This window comes from Psittacula echo (assembly GCF_963264785.1).
Source record: "Psittacula echo genome assembly, chromosome: 1".
NCBI lineage: Eukaryota > Metazoa > Chordata > Aves > Psittaciformes > Psittacidae > Psittacula > Psittacula echo.
Genome location: NC_137735.1, coordinates 28,254,758 through 28,279,064, shown reverse-complemented (window position 1 = coordinate 28,279,064; position 24,307 = coordinate 28,254,758). Strand labels below are relative to the sequence as shown.

At 40.7% G+C, this 24,307-nt stretch overlaps 1 protein-coding gene across 1 annotated transcript in view; it reads right to left on the bottom strand.

Annotated features, from left to right (window-relative positions):
• The window catches only part of GABRB1 (gamma-aminobutyric acid type A receptor subunit beta1), a gene marked incomplete at its 3' end in the record, with an annotated part of 138,118 nt that extends 114,012 nt beyond the window's left edge, over window positions 1-24,106 (bottom strand). Inside the window, exons 1-3 of the mRNA XM_080612842.1 lie at window positions 24,066-24,106; window positions 23,892-23,983; window positions 23,740-23,807 (exon numbers count right to left, since the gene is read on the bottom strand). Of these exons, the coding sequence (XP_080468968.1) occupies window positions 23,740-23,807; window positions 23,892-23,964 (141 nt within the window). The 5' untranslated portion in view covers window positions 23,965-23,983; window positions 24,066-24,106. The remainder of the gene's footprint in view (window positions 1-23,739; window positions 23,808-23,891; window positions 23,984-24,065) is intronic.
• Between the last annotated feature and the right edge of the window lie 201 nt (window positions 24,107-24,307).

The following is a 24,307-nucleotide window of genomic DNA, read 5'->3' as shown; positions in this document are numbered from 1 at the left end:
TTTTCAGAAATGCAGTTGAATGGTTAATGTGATTAATTAAAAAAAAATCCTTCTCTCGTTAACACAGGACATTTTTGAGGTTTAAGAAATATACCTGAAATCACTGCTTTGGGGGGCAGATAATACCTTAAGTCATGCCATTGTAACTGGGTTATGAATTTTAAAGCACCAATCCTGTTCTATAGCTTCTTTAGAAGTCTTTTCAGTAAAAGAAAAGCTGTGTCCCAAGCTTATCTAGTAGTTTATTCATTTCTTGCTAGTGTTTAATAGCTGTATTGATAAAACAGCATCATCACAATAACATCAGCACTACGTAAGCCTCAGAATGCTACAGAAGCCAGTATTCTGTCACTACAGTGTTTAAGTCTGATCCAGATTTCTCTGGTTTTGGTATAACTCCCTGGTATAAGCAGAGTTATTGTTGACTTATGTGTAAGAATTAAGACCTGCTGAGGTTGTCAACACTGGAATGGGATTGGGAATGGGATTACGGTTCCTTCTGTTTGTGATCCATTCTTTGCTGTTGCTACCCTCTGTCTGGGCTATAGTCCAAACACTGTGTGAGTGACAGAGACTCTGAATTGGTTGAGAAAACAGTGTTCTTCCATTTCTCACCTATTTGTGCTAAATTTTTACTTATTTTTAAATAGCACACTGAACAGAGAAGAGAGCGGTTCCTTCTATATGTCCCCAAAGCAATGCTGGTAAGACATGAGCAAATGCTCCTTGTCACCTTTTAACATACGAGTTCAGTTACTGAAAAGGATCATTGCCACCTTTGAATAATCCCATGTTTGATTATTAAAGGTATTAAAAGATGCTGATGGCTTTAACATAGAACAGCACTTGTGTGTTGCTTGCCAGAAGAATTGATGCAGGTGGATTACATGTTTTCAGAAGATCTGTACAGATACTGAAAAATATGTTCTGTGTTCTTTCCCCAATGGCAAATTTATGGACAATAACCTATTTGCTCAGATATGAACACAAAACAAATGTTGAACCTAATGACTGCACTCTGGAATGATTACTGACAGATGATATCCTGCATGGCAAAGAACCACCAGTCACAAGTGAACATCCCTGAGACCATGATGTGTTTGGAGAACCTGACACATGGCTCCTTCAACACAGTGATGAAAACCAGGCTTCTTTTTCTATGGAAAGTTTAATCTCTCTATATAATCTTAAAAACATGCACCCCATAAGATGGCCACCATTTATTTCCTTGGTGAGCTGCGTATGTTTGTCTGTCAAATACATCACCTTGATGTCCCTGAGAAACTGAAGTTAGAGCAATATTTATGCATTTAGTGGACTACTGAAGAGTTAAAAACATTCCTTGTGTTTCTTCTTTACAACTAACCTTCCAATACCACTGTAATAGAGAGGCAGAGCTTTTTGTAAGGTGAGCAAAAGTAGTGGATGAAACCTTCTCTACTGTTTAACAAAGAACAACATAAAAAGGGGAGGGGGAAGAAATAGATATACAGCAATGTAGAGATAGGGAGGCCCTGTGTTTCTGAAATGACCAAAATTACACTAATTATAAGCAATTCTGAATCCCTTTCATGGCCTTCCCTCCAGGTTTTCATCATTCTGTACTTTCTAATATTCTGAAGCAACCAAATAATAGTCTACACAGGAAGAACTTGCTAGAGGAAATGGCCTACTGAACAGTAAATGCAAGACAACAGTGTAACTAAATGCTTTACCAACAGATCTTGCTCTTCTCTGCCTACGTTGGACAGCCTTCCCTTGGTCTAATCGAGGAGGCATTTTCACTTTGCTATTGCTTCCAGTTGGTTTCATTCCAGAGTGGATGGTGAATGGCAAAGAAAATAAAAACCAGTTGTCTCTGCAGTCTATCATAGAAGCAAATGATACCACTGGTTTGACAAATCTGCCAGACTCAGTGAAAACAAAAAACCCGACTTTTTTCTTACGGTTCTGTAATTGGTATACAGATTCCATAAACTTTAGAGAAAAGACAAAACATTCAGAGACTTGAAGGCTCCATAAAAATCACGTAATTTTTTGCTCATGTGTGTAAGTCCAGTAAATACTGTTAACATAACTCTCTTAGGCTTATAGTCAACTGGACAGAAGAAAATTTGTATGGAAAAATGCATCTTTTATTAGGCGTTTTTCCTTCATAAAATAATCCTCTTAATCATTTTTTCTTTTTTTTCCCCCCAACTGTTTGAACAAAAATGAATTCTCAAGTGACTGGTAGCTTGAATTATGAGCCAAGAAGCTCTTCCATGACTTGAAAATATCAGAAGAAAATCAGTCACTTAACAAAACATAAACAGAGGTAGAAATATGCCCCACAGAGCAATAAATCATTCTAATCCTGGTTCAAGGAAGAACAATACTGACTTTTATAAGATCCCTAACAACTTTACATATAATAGAATCCTAGAATGGTTTGATTGGAAGGGATGTTAAAGATCATCTAGTTTCAATCCCTTTGCCATAGGCAGGGACATCTTCCATTAGACCAGGTTGCTCCAAGCCCCATCCAACCTGGTCTTGAACACTTCCAGGGATGGGGCACCCACAACTTCTCTGGGCAACCTGTGCCAGTGCCTCATCACCCTCACAGTGAAGAATTTTTTCCTAATATCTAAACTTTCAGCTTGATTGCTGTCCTGTGCAGTCTCTTATTCTGACCTAACATTTCTCTGCCTGACCCATCATTCTGTCTAAGCAGATGTTTAAATAATGTCGTCAGCCATTCTTAGCTCTTTTGGCAGTGATTTTTTTTCAAGACCTTTTGTTCTTGGTTTGTGCTGCTTGGGGAATTTTGTGCAATACACTCTCAGTTCTCCTGCTGCTGGTCAACTGTGGTATTCTTACGTTTGCAAATAGCTATTGTGGGAGGCAAGGGATAGATTCACGGGTTTTGGAGTATTTTTTGCAACAGATTTTCATACACTGACAGTTTGTAAGCAGGAAATTCCAAGGGAAGAAGGCTTCAGAGGATCCTACGATAGAACTAATACTAGCCATTTCAAACCATGCTAAAGAAACAATGGCTGCCACACGTACAGGAAGAGTGGTATATACAAAATAAGAAGTTGGAACTGCCTGTTTATAAAACATTTTCTAGAGCAAGAAAGCTCTAGAGTAGAGTTGTGAATCTGTTTCAGTTCCAAAGCTAACATCTGTTCACAATCATGGTGGAGCACTACAGGGTTGGTTTTCATCTCTGGGACAATTTTTTGAGTTTTGCTTTTCCCATATCTATTTAGTAATAGAGAATAAACTGATGCTTTGGATTATACCATTCTATTCCCCACTCCTCACAATAATTTAAGCCTTTGGTTGACCTTTTACGTTGCTGCTCACCACTACATAAATAAATGAATATATGTAGCATTTTTCGGTACGGTGTTTTTCCTCACCATACTTCAGCCAAAATCCTCCTGGCTATGAAGCTACCCGAGCTGAATGCCTCAGTACTAGTTTTTGAAACACTGGTTCTGGCTTTTTATTATTTGCTGATACAGCAAGAGATGGGAGCCATGCGACAGTGGAGTGTTCTCTTTTGAAAGGGAAATTTTCTTGGCCACCCTTTCCCATTCAGCTAAACATTAGACATTAAAACATTTCATAAAGTAAAAACAACTTGAAGTGAGGAAAGAAAACTAACTTAAATGAGAATTATTTTTTTAACAGAAGTTGATCCTACATTTTGTATTCCTCTTTAGATTATATTGTGCCTACAGATGTCCACACAATACAGATTTAATCTGCTAACAGAGATGGATGAAAAAGCCATTGTTTTGAATTTAGTTTTTAATTTTGCATCTTCTGAGAGATATCTATGCTTAGAAATCATCTTTCACTTCAATGAAAAATGTAGTTCATTTTTTAAACTTTGATTTTACTATGATAGATTGTATACAATACACTGTCTAGTATTTGTATTCCATTCTGGCCTGCTCTAGGTACGTTATCATCATATTTACATATGTTTTCTGTTGATCATTTCTGAAATACATTTTTTGCTGATCCTCTGATATGCTTTCATCATTTGACTCTGTGAATGCAACTGTCAATAAGACTGGATGTATAAAAGCTACAAAAAACCTGAAAAATTAATTGCCCATGTCTGCTATCCAGATATTGTGTCACCCCTTGATAAGGTGAGAAACATATTCTTGATTGATGCTTATAATCCACTTTAGAGAAAAATACCGGCCACCCTCAAAAAACTCAGAAATATGCTGGACAGAAGACTGTTTTGTTTCGGTTTAAGCACTGGTTTTGATCTGGGCCTAAGCTATGCCTTGCTGTTTGGACTAAAGGCTCACTTACCATTTGCTTTCGTTGTTTCCAGTGCCATTTTAAAATATAATAATTTTCCCCCTGGAACTAGCTAAAAACAACTGAATGCCATCCAGAGTGAATGCCAAAGCGCAGGCCAATTTCAGCAAGTCCATAACTAAATTCCAGCTGGGCATCTTCCTACTGTCCACCAGAAGTCTCCCTTCTCATCTGCCATGCAGGTGCTTGGTTTGCTCACCTCCATGATAATGAATCAGACACCCGCCAGTGTGCTTGCCAGGGGCTTGCTGCCCCATCGTGTATATCTCATGTGTCAAAAGATTCTGAATCTGAAAAAAAAAATCATTTGGTGATTGCCTACTGCTGCATATTCAATGGAAAATCCGACCCTGAAAAAATGAGCTGGATTGAAAACATTAGAAAATGTGGATTTATGTATCTTCTTGTAACATATTTTCATTCAGTCCTCCATGAAAATTCATTTGTGGCACTGATATGGAAAGCAATACAGAAGTTGCCTATCTACTAGAAGTCATACTGTGGGAAATACACCACCTCTCCAGGAATTTGCTTGTTTCAGGTCTGTAATAATACCCAGGCTGAGTGGTCAAAGCCTTGTATCTTAAGACTTATCTCAATGACTGGTTGAAAACTTGCCTCAGATGGAGTATCTGAGAACTTGATTAGAAATAATTTATGCTAACAAAGCATTTGTGTGATAAAGCATCTTAAAGCTGTTTACTCCTACCTCTTTCACAGAAGAATTTCGTATAAATCATTTACTGTTCTTCCCTTAACTGTTGTTCAACAGCTATTTACGGCATAACTTTGCAAGGTGTCGAGTATCTCAGGAGTAACATAAAGCTCAGTTATTGACGGGATGTACCAGTGTTTCCATAACTTGACCCCAGTGAGAAGGCTTATTTGAGTTTAAGGGTATTATATGAGAGGAAACCTGGAGGAAAAGAAAGGATTGATGCAAAACAAAAAGACACAAAATGACTTTTCTTCATGTGAAACGGAAGTGGGATATAAAGTAATAAAGTAAATACAGGAGAAATAATGTACCAGAGACAAGTGGAACACCCTGACTGAGACATGGAAGGACTGCTCAGAAATGATCTGATTTTTGTTCCTGGAGTCTTTCAGACTAGTTTGACATAAGCACAGAAAATACACAATACAGGGTAGAATTCTCCTCACTCAAGTGGATGAACTAGGTAAGGTAACCTTTCTCATTTCATGCTAATTTCTACACTGTCCTCTTAACAAATGTAGCAGTTTTTGTAAAGGATCTAAATATCTTGTCCTTGCTTAGGTCTTGTTACTCATGCAGTATTTTTATATAGTTATAACACCAGTTTACCCAGGTATCCAGGGAATTCCTGCCAAGTGCATGAAAATTTCTAGTTGGCACACACCAGCCATATTACTTTCTGTTGCCTTTGACGGGTCTTTATGGCAAACGCATGGCGAAGAGAGGAGAAATTTTATCCTCCAAACCACACCATAACATTTTTAGGTGTCTCTAAATTATTTTGTGCAACTGATCTGATAATGCTTGAAGCAAGGAGGCTAAGGATTGCTGTGGGGAAAAGTGCTCCTTGTTTTGAATTTAAGGAGTAACAGATTATAAAGCAAGAAGTAAAAAAAAATTAAAAATCTTTATCAAGGTCTTCATACTGCCTGTCTTCCTAATCTTGGAGAAATATCTGCACAGACTATGTATGATAGCATTAATGGATGGAGAGAGTAGGATTCTTCAACCAAAGTATTTAGAGGATAGAGGGAAACTTCCCTATGTGGTACTTTAAGCAACCTGCATTACCTTCCTGGTGAGAAGACTGATAGCATCTGAAGATACCTGCCACTACCATACTCAGCCTTCATTACAGCACACCAACAGCACTGTTTCGGAATTGAAGTACTTGACCTGCTCATCTACCCAGGAACTAAAGCATTGTCTTCTTGTGCCCTGCAGGGATGATTGACTTTAAAAGCGTTGCTCTCAGCATAAGACATAACCAAGAGGCCAAAAGGGCTGAAACTCCAATGCAGAGTTGCTATGGACAATTATTTTATTTCATTTTTTTTAAAGAGCATACTGGGCATGGCACTGACAGAGAACTCGGTGAAGTAGGTGTCCATTCCAGAAATGGGAATGGCCAGTCAGGGAGGACTTCTTTCACTTGATAAGCTGCACGCTTTGCATGAAGGCTATGGGTTGTTACGGTGCACTAAAACTCTTCCACAAATACCTAAATTAAAATGAAATTATCTTCCACAGAAAATTTTCCACAGAAGGGAATTTCTGTTCATGTTAACTGCCTTGGTAGATATGTGAGACAAAGAACAGAGTTTGTGTCAGTCTCTATCACTTCTTCCTCCCCAAGTACCATTTCTTGCAGAAGACAATGCAGCCATGGAGGGATACAAGTGAAAATCTGCTCATCTTTTTAACAACTGGCACAGCCAATCTGCTGCTGCATGTTGTTCTCATGTTCCAAAAACTGGGCAAATAATGATCTAAAATTTAATGAGATTAAATAGCCTGTTCACAGAACAGTCATGCATGTTCCTTACCTGTTCTGTTACTCTCAAGAAACAGGCATTTAGTGTCATCAGAGAGTAAACAGAAAGTTTTGATTTTGACATGACTGATTCTTCTGACAAATGAATATCACTGTTATCTTCTGCTGTGAATCCATTCTGCAAACAATATGTTCTTAAATAGTAAAGTGAATGTGTAAGCTAAGTAAATAATGAATACATGAAATTTTCCCAAGCCAGCCCAGAACCATGCGTGTTTTGAAAGCTAATGCTGACAAGAGTATGCATGATGCTATGAGGTATTCAGAAACTTCCCTTTATTCTTACAGTCGCACTACGTTCATCTGGAAACCTACAATACGGGGCAAAATCTACTGTGCCGACTCAAGTTAAATTCACAGTTGCCTCTTGATATATCACAGTATGTCATTCAGTAATCCCACTGAGGAAAATGTAATTAGCATGCAACATTTTGTGCTATCTTGGGATTTCTCACTAGGTAAGCAAGAAAAAAATTCCTGTCAGTACTGTAGGAATACTGTTGTAGAGATGTAGGAACAGACCAGCTGGGCCATAAGCCATGATGCTGTGTCGACATTATCGGTCACAGGGGATATATTCTTTTTTAGCTACAGGCTCTATGCCTTTTCTGTCCACCTGAGTGTGCAGAAATTTGCTCACTGTCCAAATGAACACTCATTCAATGTAATAAATTCTCATAATATCCTGTCTGGTAGAAATCATAACACAGGAGGAACTGAGGGCCAGAGGAATTGCTGTGTGTCTACAGTCATGCAGAAAAAGAAGAACAAATTTGTTTAAGGAACAGAAACTGACCCCTTGGTTCCACCTCAAGATCTCTCCCTGAGACTTGTTTTAATTTCTATAATGTAACAATATTCTATGATTCTATGATATAGAACTGCTGCAGGAACTTATCTCCTCCTGAACACAGAGTGCAATCTAAGGTTTTTGTACCCACCTCCAAAATACTTCCTGAGCTTGCCCCAAGCCAGCTGAATCACTGCCTTTTCCTTTGGAATAGGGACTTCCCCTTGCAGGTTTGGTCTGCCACTACAATGAGTGTCATGATGGCTGTGAGGAAGAAGTGTTAACACCCATATTTCCACAATTCAGCATAAAATTCAAAGCTCCTATTATGGACCTATTCTGATTTCTTAATTTAAAGACAAATATACAAATAAAATCAAAGGTAGCTGAACACTTGTACCTACAGAGCACAGAAGTGATTCATTCTCATATCCATTCTGATAACGTAGCTGTGGGTGTGAATAATAAAAAAAAAAGATCCATAGGTAGTTGTTCACATTCATTTTGTTTCCACTGAGGCTGGCTCAATGTAGACTAAGGAGACTGAGATCTCAGATTACTGTCAGAAAGTGATAGCTTCTTATACCAACATTTAAACGTTAGGGTAGGATGGATGAATATAGTGGCAGTGAAATTGTAGAAAAGCTTGTAAGAAAAACCAAGTTGTCTGCAAGCCAAGACTGAAATAACAGAGAATATATTCCTGGGAAGGTAACAGGCATCTTGGTTTTTTTTCACTTGCTCATTTGTATTTGTTTGCATTTTGCTACCAAAATCTCAAAAGCTTTAGCATAAAAATTCAGCATTTTGAAAAGATTTTCCTTGATGTCTCTCTGTGTTAAGGACAGTTTGGTTTGCTTTGATTTTATGAATGTTACAGGTAGCATTTTGCAAGAAAATGTAATTACTGCAGGAAAGTACAATCAGCTTGAATAAGTTTGGTTTGATTCATTACTGACGCATCCTCACTGATTTCAGTGGAACCTAACCAAAGGACAATGTGGGCTGAGCACTTCTATGCTCCGTGTACTCCAGAAGAGCCCTCTGAAGCCAATATTCAGTGGAATAACAACTAATAAATGGGAATTTTTTTTTCCCTATCTAGGTTTCAAATATGTTTTTCTTCTACAGAATTTCTATGATTCTGACTCAGGAGCACAGGGATACAGCTAAGTATTAGCAGACTAAAGTATTTCAATCAAAGTGTATTGGTTCCAAATGGGGTTTGGCTTACTTTTGCCTAAAGTTTGTCCAGATTTGTGCTCCAGAGTTCTTGAATATTGCGATGTGTTATAGTGATCACTTCTGTAACTGAAAGGCATGTAAATACTGACTAATAAGTGCAATATTATGCATTGTAATCAGTTTATTGGATTCATAATGTTTTAAGTACAGAGCTCCATACTTTTTAATCCTTTTCCCTCAATGTCGTGCTGAACTCTCCATCACTGTAATCATGTGGATGAGAAAAAAATCCACAACAAGTAAGGAATATAGATCTACCTGCTTCAAGTTCCCTTCAAGCCCATCAAACATCTTTGGAAATACAGCAACCCTGAAACTTAGAAAAAATGTTGACTGCACTGTAAAAGGTTTTGTGCAGTCCTATAAAAACTAATCTAAACCACAGTATTCCTGCTTTAAATATGATGATAAGAATTAACCATTTGTCATGACAGCAGCTTGACCTGATGGGCCCTGCAGAGTAGCAGTGAGATCAGCGGGGTCCCTGCTGAGCCAGCAGTCCTCTCCTGCGGAGTCAGGTGCTGACGTTGTTCCCTGGAACAACAGGTTGTTGGCAGCAGCTCCCCTTGTGCCTGTTCTCTATGATCTGGAGCACCACTGTTGCCTGGATTTCTGAATACAAACTGTGCAAAAGTCACTGAAACCATCAGGTCCCACAATAAACTCATGTAATAAACTTGCCTGAATAATACACATTTGAATCATCTGCAGATTAATATTTAATCTTTTAAAAAAATGTATTTGTTTCCACTAAGATAGTAGCTTAACAGCTACCTTGCCACAGGAGAAGAGCAGGTATAAACAGGAGTGTTATTACCTCGAAAGAAAAAGTGACTTGTAAACCAATTTAAAAAACAAAAAGTCAAATTTCTCTTTCCTTTTGAGACAGAAAAACAACCTTTAAATTGGACAACTTAATCAGCAGTGTTCCTGGATGGTCCTTTGTTCTGTGTTACTCTCTGAGTGAAGGAAGCAGTTCAGGAGTTGACCTATCATTTTAATTGCTTCTGGCATCTGCAGATGTGAAAAGCAAACACCTGACACTGAGGACACTACTGGTGGCTCTGCTGCTCTTTGCCAGTGCTGCACTCACTCTTAATGATGAGATGAAGAATTAATATTAATACCCCATAATAAGTAATTTATGGTATGTATTTAACGTCTCTTCTTTAACTAACTGGAGTGCTTACAAGTACTTTGAAAGCACTAAACTAAATTAAAAACCATGGTGTTTCATAGTGAGTGGTGTAATGATATTGTACCAATGTCACACTGTAAAATGGCCAGAGACCAACAATGACGGTATAGAATCATAGAACAGTTAGGGTTGGAAAGGAACTTAAGATAATCTAGTTCCAACCCCTCTGCCATGGGCAGGTGCAGGTCGCACTAAACCATGTCACCCAAGCTTCCATTCAACCCAGCCTTGAACACTGCCAGGGAAGGAGCATTCACAACTTTCTTGGGCAACCCATTCCAGTGCCTCATCACCCTCACAGTAAAGAACTTCTTCCCTATATCTAACCTGAACTTCCCCTGTTTAAGTTTGAACCCATTACCCCTTGCCCTACCACAACAGTCCCTAATGAAGAGTCTCTCCCCAGCATCCTTAAAGGCCCCCTTCAGATACTGGAGGGCTGCTATGATTCAAAACATCCATGTTCAAGTGAGAGATTGAGGAGATCAAATCCAGAGGGTGACAGTGGCTGGACTGGTCACGGACCACATTTCCCTATTTTGTCGCTGGCAGTGGTATTTCCCTGGTGTTATCTAAAGGGCAAAACAGTTTAAACTGCATTTAGGATTATAAATTTCTGGGAAGGGAATAGTGAAAGCTTTGCTTTATGGCATATTTTCAGTATTGGCATGATAAAATGTCCGTTGGATGAGATGCTCCAGAATGAGGTCTCACTCTAGAATTTTTAGCTTCCTATTTGAAATTGGCTCAATCAATTGATCCAGGGCAAGAACTTCCTCAAAGAGCAACTTTCTCTGTTAGACCATGTCACATTGTTGAGAAGTGGCAGGATGACTCCTGTGAGTTATATGGTTACTACTTTATTATGTTTATCTTTATATTTTCCTGAAATATGCTAGTCCTTCTAATTATCTGCTCTGTGCTTACTCTGAGTTTCTACCAGGAGTAATTAAAAGAATGGGATATCTGGAATATAAATGTTCCTCAAGCTCTCAGAAATTCGTATCCCCACCGTGCTTCTGGAAAACAAACTCATTTCTCTTTACAGTGGGGACTGAAAAGAGCTACATTCAAGATTCATTTCCAATTGACAGCATAATGACACTGTATTTGCTCCCCATTAGTTCAGGAATCCATGGAGCATTGAACAAGCTGTGAAGTCTGCCATGGCAGATTTGATTCTCAGTATGTTATTGATGTTTTGCAGGTTACTTTTTTGCCCCTTAGTTGTTCCTGGCACAGTAGACAAAATAAACCCAGAATTTACAGGTGGCTGTTAATTCCATGTTTTGTTTCCTTCACAAGAAACTAGTGACAAGGCTGCATTGCTTGTGAAATGCAATATATGTATGAAGCCTCTGAACTGCACCAGTTTCTCTCCTTGACCAGTGTATTGCTTTGAGCAGTGAACAGTTTGCAAAAAAATTGGTAAAAAAAAGGATAAATCATCCTGGAAGGTTGGGAGGGTATCACCCCAGCCTTGGTTATTCTCTCATGCTGGAGAGTAATGACACAGAAAATTATCAGGAAACAATGGCTTAAAACTGATGTAAACCACAGAGCTGGACGGCTTCTGCAAACTGCTGAGTAAACTGTTAAGCTGGTAAAGCTAATATGTACTTAATTTTACTGGTGAGAAACTTCATCCATGAGCATACTCATTGAAACCAGCTGGACTATCAGCATCTAGTCTGCTTGCATGGGACCAGAGTCCTCAGCACTTGTGGGAATTAATACTGCCTAGAAGTTCCCAAAGTACACAGGCAGGAACATATCTACCTGCAGCTGACTGCTACTCATGTTACTTCAGCTAAACTTAAGTCTCTTCAGGTTAAAAATATGCTGGGGAATAAATTTCACTCCTCTTTTAATATGATTAAGTTCCTGAATAATATTTAGACAGCATGTATCTGTTATAACAGTTTTAACTTTGCTATCTCTTGTTCTTTCTACAGGCAATTAAAAAAGACATAACTGAAATTCTTCCATCTCAGCCAAATGAATTGATGAATTTGAATGGAGAACATTTATTCTAACCTTTAATTAAGTTTGGCAGTCTAAAATAATTAATTTTTGCTTTGAAACTATGCACTCTATCAGGAACGCTTAAAGCTTTACAACTCAATCTCGCTACAGGGTGGATGTGGGAGGAGTGGCTGACACACCAGAAGGCTGTGTTGCCATTCAGCGAGACCTGGACAGGCTGGAGAGTTGGGCGGCGAGAAACTTGATTAAATTCAACAAGGGCAAGTGTGGAGTCTTGCATCTGGGGAGGAACAACCCCATGTACCAGTACATGATCAGGTAGTGAGGTGGACTGCGAACTGGCTGAAGGAGAGAAGCCAGAGAGTTGTAGTCTATGGGGCAGAGTCTAGTTGGAGGCCTGTATCTAGTGGAGTGCCTCAAGGGTCAGTACTGGGACCAGTATTATTTAATATATTCATCAATGATTTAGATGAGGGAATTGAGTGTACTGTCAGCAAGTTTGCTGATGACACTAAGCTGGGAGGAGTGGCTGACACGCCACAAGGCTGTGCTGCCATCCAGCGAGACCTGGACAGGCTGGAGAGTTGGGCAGGGAGTAACTTGATGAAATATAACAAGGGAAAGTGTAGAGTCCTGCATCTGGGCAGGAACAACCCCAGGTTCCAGTATAGGTTGGGGAACGACCTGTTAGAGAGTAGTGTAGGGCAGAGGGACCTGGGGGTCCTAGTGGATGGCAGGATGACCATGAGCCAACACTGTGCCCTTGTGGCCAAGAAGGCCAATGGCATCCTGGGGTGTATTAGAAGGGGGGTGGTCAGTAGGTCGAGAGAGGTCCTCCTTACCCTCTACTCTGCCCTGGTGAGACCGCATCTGGAATATTGTGTCCAGTTCTGGGCCCCTCAGTTCAAGAAGGACAGGGACCTATTGGAGAGAGTCCAGCGCAGGGCAACTAAGATGATTAAGGGAGTGGAGCATCTCCCTTATGAGGAAAGGCTGAGGGAGCTGGGTCTCTATAGTTTGGAGAAGAGGAGACTGAGGGGTGACCTTATTAGTGTATATAAATATATAAAGGGGGAGTGTCATGAGGATGGAGCCAGGCTCTTCTCAGTGGCAAACAATGATAGGACAAGGGCTAATGGGTACAAACTGGAACACAAGAAGTTCCACTTAAACTTCAGAAGAAACTTCTTCTCAGTGAGGGTGACGGAACACTGGAACAGGCTGCCCAGGGAGGTTGTGGAGTCTCCTTCTCTGGAGACATTCAAAACCCGCCTGGACACATTCCTGTGTAACCTTATCTAGGTGTTCCTGCTCTGGCAGGGGGATTGGACTAGATGATCTTTTGAGGTCCCTTCCAATCTCTGGCATACTGTGATACAGGTTGGGGGTTGACCTGCTGGAAAGTAGTGAAGGGGAAAGGGACCTGGGGGTCCTGGTGGATAGGAGGATGATCATGAGCCAGCAATGTGCCCTTGTGGCCAAGAAGGCCAATGGCATCCTGAGGTGCATTAGAAAGGGTGTGGTTAGTAGGTCGAGAGAGGTCCTCCTTACCCTCTACTCTGCCCTGGTGAGACCGCATCTGGAATATTGTGTCCAGTTCTGGGCCCCTCAGTTCAAGAAGGACAGGGAATTGCTTGAAGAGTCCAGCACAGAGCCACAAAGATGATTAAGGGAGTGGAACATCTCCCTTATGAGGAGAGGCTGAGGGAGCTGGGTCTCTTTAGCTTGGAGGAGACTGAGGGGTGACCTCATCAATGTTTACAAATATGTAAAGGGTGAGTGTCAGGATGATGGAGCTAGGCTTTTCTCAGTGATGTCCAGTGACAGGACAAGGGGTAATGGGTGTAAACTGGAGCATCAGAGGTTCCATGTGAACATCAGGAAAAACTTCTTTACTGTGAGGGTGACGGAACACTGGAACAGGTTGCCCGGGGGGGTTGTGGAGTCTCCTACGTTGGAGATATTCAAAGCCCGGCTGGACAAGTTCCTGTGTGATGTACTCTAGGTTACCCTGCTCTTGCAGGGGGGTTGGACTAAATGATCTTTTGAGGTCCCTTCCAACCCTTGGGATTCTGTGATTTTGTGATTCTGTGTGTGTGACAATGCAGCTTTCTAGGAGCCGTCTTTGTGTATTTTAAATTACCTTTCCTTTGTTCATGACATCACAGAAAACATTTAAGGATTTACCCCAGCAGAGGATGGAGCAAACCCCCGTGTGACACTGCTTTGGCTAAAAGCAGTGTTTTAATCTTAAGAGGTCATCACAAATGTTGATAGGCAAGTAATTTAATCTACCTTCTTCAGCCCATGTAAATCTTAATACAGAGCTACTGCTTAAAGAAAAAAATTAACCAAACTGCATTATCTGGTGTCATTAAGCTAGATTATGCAGTGAATGTTACTACAGGTTTCCTTGTGAACATATTTGCAATAGTTTAGCCTTTGGGGTGGAAATAATTACATTTTAATATGCTTTCTGGAGCACTGCCAGAGTTACAGGCAGTATTGTATATGAGGGAAGAGGAATTCTAGAAGAATGGTAGTGTGTACCTTGAGATGCTGAATTCTTTTTTTTTACAAGAAAAAAGTAATCTCAAAGAGCATTAAAGTACAAAATCTTTCTGGTAGCCACCTTGGACTCTTTCATCACCTGCTAGAAGCCCTTACAGTTGTTTTTTCAGGCTTTACTGATGCTTTAAAATACAGCACACTTAGATGGATGGAAGATGAGACCCTCCAGAAAACTCTTCCAGGCAGCTGCTGCTTGGAATACAGTGATCAGTAAAATACATCAGCTGGAGAGACTTCTGAATGATGGCAATCTCTGGGTTTGCTTTAACAGTTTCAGCTGTTGTCCCAGAGTACTTGGCATCCTCTGTACAGGAACAAGTCTTTCTGGTACTAGCTTCGGAGCTTGTTACTGTTCCTTCCCTGAGGCTGGGATGTTTTCCTACTACAGGGAGAACTGGTGGTGTGACTGTTGCATCTCTTGGTTGCGCAGCTTCAACTCCTAGTCTGTACTGAACTGCAGTTGGTAAAGAATTTATAAACACAGCCTAGGAGAGTTAAGGAATATTTTTCAGGCTATAGAGCACAAAGTAAAGCTGATTAAAACAAAAATAAAATCAAAATGAACAGAAAAAAAACCAAACCTAAGTTTTGCAGTGTCCTGGGTTCAGCAGCAGCAGTCAGTTTTTCTCCTTCTTAGTAGCTGGTGCAGTGCTGTGGTTTTGACTTTCGGCCTAGGAATAATACTGATAAAGCCGATGTTTTCAGTTGCTGGTCAGAATGCTTACCCTGACCAAGGACTTTCTGAGTCTCCTGCTCTGCCAGGGAGGAGGGGAAGCCGGGAGGAAGCAGGGACAGGACACCTGACCCAAACTAGCCAAAGAGGTATTCCATACCACAGCACGTCATGCCCAGGGATGTAACTGGGAGTTATCTGGAAGGGCACATCCTCTTCTCTGTCGGGCTCTTTTCCGGCGGGCGGTATTTTATTCTCTTCCCTTGTTATTTCTCTTATCATTATTATTATTGGTGTTAGCAGTAGTGATTTGTGTTATACCTTAGTTACTGGACTGTTTTTATCTCAACCTGTGGGAGTTATATTCTTTCGATTCTCCTCCCCATCCCTCGGGGGGCGGGGGGGGGGAGTAGAAACTGCGTGGCTCTAATTTACGGCCTGGGCTTAAACCACGACATGCAGGCATTTGAAATGTATCCTTTAAACCTCTTTATAATGCAAAATGCTTAGTTTGGAAAATTCTGATATTCTCCCCTGTCTAGAATCAGAAGTAAAAAAGCAATACAATAGGAGAAAATGAAAAAGAAAACTTTTAATTAAGCCCTTCCCCTGTCACACACAAGAAAAGAAACATCTTTCATGTTCCTAGAAGAAATTAAAATTTTATTTTATAGATTTCGAAAGCAGTTAATTTGGGGGAATGGGTCTTTTGTGTGAATCATTGACTTTTCCATTACTAAAGAATCATTTGGGACCCTGAATGTTTCAAAAGGTTCGTGCCATTTAACTGTGGGGTTTGTGCACACTAGAAGACCAGAAGCTGCAAGTTTAAGGTGGTGATAGAGCAGCTGATGTTGTTTGATGCCAGTCCACAAGAAGGCAGAGCTGGGGAAAACCTTGGATTTTCTCATCCACCTAACTGAAAGGCGTATCTCACTACAGGTATGCTCCTTATTTAACTGAAACCCCAGACATCCCAAAGCGGGTGCTAAAGCTTCCACTAAACAGGGGGAAGTTGTCACCCCTACCATTTCATATGCACCACTGCTTACCACAGTGATACAATTAACTGTAGGTTTCAGGAACCAGACCTGGCTGAAGAAGTGGTTTAGGGCATGATTAAGAAAACATGGTCTTTTCCTTTGCAGGTGGTTACTTACTCCAGTGGAAGAGATTTTTGACAGTTCATCACAGTAATACCATCATATTTCAGACCTGCAGTTGTTTTGGATTCTTTTCTTGACTCCATGCTTAGGAGAAACAAGTGGGTAAGCAGCAGCTTACAAAAAAAACTATGTTAAAAATTAAAATGACTCTTAATTTTCTGTCCTTTGTCATCTCACACTATTCTCAGAAAATATTTTAAACAAATAGGAAGCATGACCACTTTATTTCTTGTCTTTGGAAATGTAAACTCTGCACAAGTTGTATTATATGGCTGGAATACAGATGTGTCAGGATGGCCACTGGCGTCAGGTGTAAAATCTGGGCTAAATGGTAAAGTACACAGGTCAGAACTGAGCTTATCACCTCTTGAGACAAGCTGGAAATTGAGGATAAGCCACCTGCAGTGGCTAGAAAGAGAAACAATTGAGGGAGTCAGCTTGCCCTTGTAGGAAACTGAGTTTAACATTAGATAAAAGAATGACACCTTTTTTATGAAGGGCACTCATATCTAGTTTGTTTAAACCTTGGAATCAGGGACGTAGTGTGCCTGTCAGGCTAAAAGCAGGATCTGGACTACAGCTTTTATCAACCCTGAAGCTAGTCTCAGTTTAGTTTAACTTTTGAAAAATCAAGATATATCCACTTTCTTGATCATAACAACATTTAAGTTATTGCTTTATCCTTTTTGCCTACCTGTTAATTTTGTTGAAGAGCCGCTGATTCATGAAGTCAATGAGAAAAAACCCAAGAAAACTTCCAGTAACAGCAATCCAATCATTTAACCTCAAGCTGCCTATTTATACATTCATTCCATGCTTCACTCTTTAATATAATTACTCCTGTTTGGAATAGACAATGATGAAATGATCCGACCTTATGTTTTACTGCTTGATTAGTTTTTCTGTATTTGATGGAAGAAAAAGTAAAATCAGTTGCTGAACATTCTTATTAATATTCAAGTACTTTTGCATGTCCTTCATGCTCTTCAGAAGAGTTGCCATGTAACAGAAAAGTACTCCTTTCTTCTGCACTACAGCTAAGCAAATTTTTATTAACAATTACTGAGTTTTATGTCATTTTTAAAAATCAGTTTAATCTGTATGAATATCTTCAGGCAAATATATTTAGACCAAGGACCATTTATTCTCATTGTGACTACCCTGATCACTTTTATTGCCTCACTGGCTGAGCTGAAGCAGTTTTACTTTTTAGTTCTCCAGGAACCAGACTTTAGATTAAAAAAAATGGACTTGGCTGCTCTCACACAAAGGGGTACAAGATGGAGTTCATAATGCTGACTTGGTTCCCTAGCATAGATTGTTTCCTACACTGAGATTCACAACAGCCACCATGCTAAATTCTCAGCCAGGGAAAAAGAACAAAACGAATGTGAAACTCTATGTCTATAAACAGATCTTAAGCCTCCCTCAGCCTACAGAAAGTGCCTTACAGTAACCTGCACCCATACATGAAAGTCTATCATTCCTAAAATTGGAGTCCAATGTATGTATTAATCCTGCCAGGATTAATGGGCAAAATTTCAGTGCCTTGGTTCTAAGCCTTACTCAGCCTGAATGTTTAAACCCACAGATTTAACTTTTTGACTAGAAACCTACCAGTGTAGGATGCCACAGTCACCTGGGCTAGCACCAGCCCTAAAGTAAGGTGAAACCCTTCCATTACTTTAGGCCCTGGAGGCATCTATATCCTTGCTTTTGGATTTATAGGCAAATTTGAAAACTTTTCTGTGTGTGTATTTATTCTGTCAAATTCACCTTGTGTGACTGTCCGGGAACTCTTGAGTAGGCACAGCAGACTATCAGTGAATGTTTATTAATGTTAAGGGGAGTTCTGCCTCCTGAATGTGTTAGCCAATTATTATTTTATAAAATAAAAAAATTTGGCTATGAAGTCAGACCAGGTTGCTCACAGCTTGATCCAGTCAGGTCTTGCAGACCACCAGGGATGAAGACTGCAAAGCCTCCCTGGGCATTCTGCTTCTCTCCTGTACACAGAACCTAGATGTCATCTAGCAAGTCCTAAATGGAGATAACCAGCTCCCTCAGCCTACTGGCTGTGCTCCTGTTCATGCAGCTGTGGATGCAGGTGTTCTTCTTTATTACTGTTTATACAACTCAACAAAAGTCTAATCCTCTGTTTCAACCTGCAGAGTGGTATTTGCTCAGACAGAGGCTGCTTATACATTTGGCTTGGTTCTGATGTTCAGACTGTTTGGAACATATTCTGTTGATTTCAGTCATTTTTTAAAGGAAACTGAACAGTTAGACTGTGCAGATCCCAAAAGAAGTAAAATACATCAACACTGTTATATGCAAAATTATTCTGTAAAATTTCAAACAGATATAGCATGAAGTATCCCAGAAAGACACTCTGAAAATAATAACATTCCTTCTAGAGATCATGTGGTGTGAAAACACGGGTTTGTTCTTCATTTTTCCACACTTGCAGAACTGAACAAAGAAAGATGCTCTGAAATAACTAATATAGTCAAGCCTTCAGACATGGAACTGTTTATAAGTCTATAAAGTAACATATCTGTAAACTTCTAGTACACCAGAAAACGCATTTCTCTTGGATTCAATTTGTAATGTAAGCCAGTGCTTCAGCAGCAGGCCTGGGAGCAGCCCTACAGCAAGAAAAAAGAAAAAAAAAAAAAAAAAAAAAAAGAAAAAAGAAATACTCTATTGCTTCCGGGGAAAGATAAACAGGTGTAGTAGAAAAATGTCTCTGATAACATAGGCAGTGGGGCTTTAAGCACTGTGGGAGAAATTTCATTCTCCAAACCAGTAATAATCTGCAGTCATGACAGAGTAAAGGATCAAACGTGACATGCAGCTCTACTCTGTGCTTCAAACACGACTTCATCACTCAGCATAAGCCATGGTGTCAAAGATGCACCAGAAGATAATGGCTGTCTCTATGTCCAATTTCTTATATATAATCATATGGGCTAGAAGGATTGAGACAGAATCTGAGAGGGTGGTATCATGTGAAATGTATGAAAAAAAAATAAATCTATGCAGCTGGTTTGTTTAATTATCTGTTTCCCCAAAAAGACACAGAAAGTAAGTGCATTAATCTAAATTAAATTCTTTCTGGTGCAAAAAAATGTTATCCAACAGGTTGGGATGTTGGCAACATAAAAGAAACTACTTAAGGAGAGATCTCGAGAACCAGCTAGTGAGTTTTGAGCAGTAGGCAACAGATGAGATCCTGCTTCTCTGCAAGATTTGTGACTTATTTGTGAGATCAGACAAATGTACGAGCCTTGAGTAAAAGTGAATTTGGGTGCACAGAAACATAAGAATTATATATTCTGTGTTTTCTTTACCCTCTTTTTTTGCTGGGACACAAAGCCTTCAATGTGCTATCATACAAAACAAACCTTCATCATCAGTGTAATCAGTATGGTAGGTCAGGAACACTGTTCCCACTCTACAATAATGGGCTTTTTTTTTTTTTTTTTTTTTTAATTTTTGATGTCTCTTTTAACTGCATTTTAAGAGGTTTTTTATCATGTACACTAGTTTTCAAAATTTTAGAACATGTACAGCTGTCTTTTGCCTAGTATGATGGTTTGACCACCTGCTCAGGAGAGGCATTTTAGAGAAAATTATGTCATGTACTGCATATGAATTTTCTTTGCAGAGTCCAGCTACTTCTTGACTGTTTCCTAGAAGATGCACCAATATGCTACTTGTTTGCTTGCCCTGAAGCTCGACAGCAGTTACCATGAATCGTGATTTTCATGAATCATGAATATTCTTTATTCTTAATGTACAAGCAGCACCTTTTGTTAACCATGTAAAGGTATCAGAGTAAACAAGATAATTCACATCACAGCAGCTTAATAGTTGTAGCATGGTTCTTAATGAACTCTCTATATTTATGTAAATGTCTGATATACTTCTAAAGAAACCTGTCATGGATGAAAGGTAGCTGAACAACCAGTAACTAAGACAAAGCAAAGGGTCATCTTGTACTTTAGGAAGTGAATGCTTGCAGTCAGTATAGTAAGAATGCGAATAACTCACGGAAACAGATTAAAACTTATGGTATTCAGAAGAAAGTACAGTAAGAACCAGGCAACGGTCATTAGGGCTTTTACATTCTACTTCTGCTTGTTTGATGTCTGACAAGCTCTTCAGCTTATTACCTGCAAAAATCAATATATGACAACATATCTGATGCCAAATGGGAGAGTTACAATAATGAGAGCTTCAAATAATCCTTCTGTAAAAGTTGCTATAGCCACTCACTCCAGTATTATTGAACTACCAGGCAGCTATAAAACAATACAGTTTAAAGAGCTGAACAGATGAGGGCCAAGTACTCAGGAGAAATAACAGAAAGGTTGACTTCAAGGCTGTGCAAGTCTTGATTCATTTACTAGTAAAGTATTTCACAACATTTAACTACATTTGAAGAAGCCACTACAACTAGACAAGCTGCATGAGCAGTTATTACTGATGGTGTTCATAGAATTCACAATAGCTCTGTTGTCTATACTTCAACTGGATTTACTTGGACATAGAGATCAGCCTGTTGACTTGGCAGACAGCCTATATTACAAATTCTCAGCTAATACACCAAAGAGGTACCTCCTTCATAGGCTAGGTGTATTATATATAGTGTGTGTGTGTATATATATATATGTATATATAATTATTTTAATCTTTGCTCTTGTTTAAGCACTGAGACGGGAATAGAAAATTTAATCCTGCTTCTGGGTACCAGGATTTGAAATAGCTGCCTCTGTCATTCTGGAACTAAGGTTTCATGTGCCTGAGGAGAGCCGAGGGATGAGACAACTCCATCCAATACTGCCAGGGTGAGACTGACTGAGCAGAGCTCTCGTGGAGTCCAACCAGACTCTCTTGCCAGGAGGAGCTCCCAGTATGAAGGTGTTGCTCTCTCTGCTCATGTTACCAGTTCCTTCATCAGCAAAACTGCCCCATAGACAACAGAAGCTATAAACTAGCATCTTTTTTGTAAACATTTCTGGCTCTGAAGCCACAGAATGGTAGCTTTTCCTAAACAAAAAGTAATCTACAAGCCAATAGTTTAAAATGAAAGGAAAGAAGGTGAATGATTCACAGGTTGCTGCAACATTAAGCATTTCAAGGCTGTGATTCTCAGGAAAAAAATGCCAGAATAAAGCATTATTTTACTAGGTAGAAATTTTTTTCTTAAGATGAGATATCAGTCCCCTCATTTCTGCAAGGACAGATGAAATTATTGTTTGTTGTCCAAAAGACTATGTAACAGTCTTTAGCAATACAATAAAGACCTTGCAACAAAAAACACTCTAGACATGGGTATGTACAGCTAGAGCACCTGCAATATGGGAAAGCTCCTTTCAGACTGATTCAGAATGGGGACTCTTTTTTCAATTGCCTGTACCTGGAAATAGTTGCTTTCTTCCACTGTGAGAGATGTGACATTTTATGAAATGAAAACATATTTTTTGACCAGTCTTAGTCAAGCTGCCCCTTGCAAGTGGAGATTAGCCAAATAATCCATCTAGCATGTAAATTCCCTTGATTAAAAACCATAAAGTTCAAATTACAGTTTCCAAAGGGCTGTGTAAGCACTGGAATGGAGGAGGGATTTGCATGCTGGATCCATCAAGGATAAGCAGAAATGCTGTGAGCTGGTGCAGTAGAGTTAATGCCCTGCAGTGACATTGCCATTGGAAACTGCCACATCCATTTTTCTACAAATTAACAGTGTTTCAGGTGTTGAGACTTTACAAGGTAAGTTCTGGACATTTCAGGGCAGATATTTTTGCGATAGTGTTTCCTGTGTTTGGCTTTCCCAGGGTGAACCACTTTGTAGAAGCAGCAATCCCATTACAGGGTGGCAGAAACTGGTTGGAGTTGGAAGAGGTTTATTTTTCGACTGTTCTGACAAGGTCTAATATTCTGTTTTCTCTGCCTCATCTCCACAGTATCTACCATGAACCTCCCTGAAAGCACAATACAGTAACAAAAACTCCAGGAGCTGAAACTTAAAAAATGCTGTCTTTGTGTGGTATTAACACTCTGAAGAGCCCGGTGTGCTACAGCAGTGTGACAAATCTCCTTTCCTCCCCATTCTGCCAATCATATTCATAAGCAAATATACCAGTTACACACAAACAGGAACTGTGTGTATAGATAACAAACAGAAAAAAAAAGATAGAACAATCTCTGATGAGATTGTTCTAATGACAACTAATATACCACAGAAAAATCCCCACTCCAGGATAAATTACTTTGTATGGGCAAATGTCACTTCTTTTTGAGTGAAATAAAGTGATCGGGATGGAAATGTAAGGTTTCTAGCTTCTTTTAACTAAACAGGTGTTCCCCTATGGAAAGAAAGCATCTTAGATTTCCATGAGACCAAACATAAGAAAAGAGAGTGAAAGCAAAACACCCATGGTGCATTCTAATTCAAGATGATTTTGTAAATATTCAAACTTGTACCTGATTTTTTTTGTTTTCTTCTGGGAAAAGGCTGTCAAACGAGGCAAGCACTATGCAGATATATTTTTGCTCATTAAGCTTGCATGTCTGTTAACATTCCTTCCAGCAGCAGAACTGGCATCAAATGCAGCTATGTTTCACACCTGTAGCTAGGAGACTTTTCTGATTTTGACAGCTGGACAGGCAACGTCCTCATGGACTTAATCTGCAGTGTTGGGGTTTTTTCCTTCTACAAGAAAGAGTATTTTCTAGAAGCTTTTTCTTCTTTTCTTTTTGCACCTTTTACTCAACACCACTAGTTTGCAAAGCATCTAACTCTTTAAATCATTTAACAGGAAGAAAAACACACCTGTCCATCTGTTCCTACAGCTGAAGAAACTCCAGCATTTCTGAAGACAGCTGTAGACTACACAAGGGCAAACCACTGTTAGCAGTACTCAAACCTCAGACCTGCAGGAGACCTGCAGCAGGGTGCACTTCTGGAGTGCCCATTCAGGCATGCAAACATTATCTCAACAAGTCAACTAACTTTTCCTAGCAACCGCGATGTGCTTGGCTATGTCACGGTGCTCGCTGCCTCTCGGTGCTCGCTGGCCCCCTGCAGCCGGTCCCCGCGGGACTGTGCTGCCCGCGCGCCTGGGCGCACCCACAGGGGCACTCACCACGGGGGCGGCGCGGCCGGCAGGCGGCGCTGTGGCGCGGCGGGCTCCGCCGCTGCGGGCAGCACTCACCATGTTGACTTCGGAGACCACGTCGATGCTGGCGATCTCTATTCGCATGCCCACATCTACGGGCGGACCTGCGGGGGGAGCGGGAGGCGGCGTTAGGCGGCGGGACGCGCCCGGCGGTCGGGGTGGGGGTCGGGGTAGCCCGAGCGCCTCACCTCCGAAGTCGGGCCGGAGGCGGATGTCGTAGCCCTGAAGCAGCCTGTCCACCGTCTCCTTCACGTAGGACATGTTGCTGGGCCCGTCGACGCTGCAGGAAGGAGCACAGGCAGGTGAGGGAGGTGGCCGGGCAACCCCATGCCTGCGCCCCTCAGCGGCCCGGCGGCACTCACCTGCGCGCCGCGCACGCCACAGCCAGTACCAGCGGCAGCAACAGGGCGTGCGAGCCATCCCGCCACGCCGCCATCGCGCACCTCATCCCGGCTCCCGCCGCGCCGCCGCCGCCTCACGGGGGAAGAGCCGCGGACTGCAACTTGGTGCGGAGCGGAGTGGAGCAACAATTCCCTACTGCACGACGCATGCGCGGAGCGCACCTCTGCCCGCCACGGACCGTGTACGGTGTCACCGGCGGGAT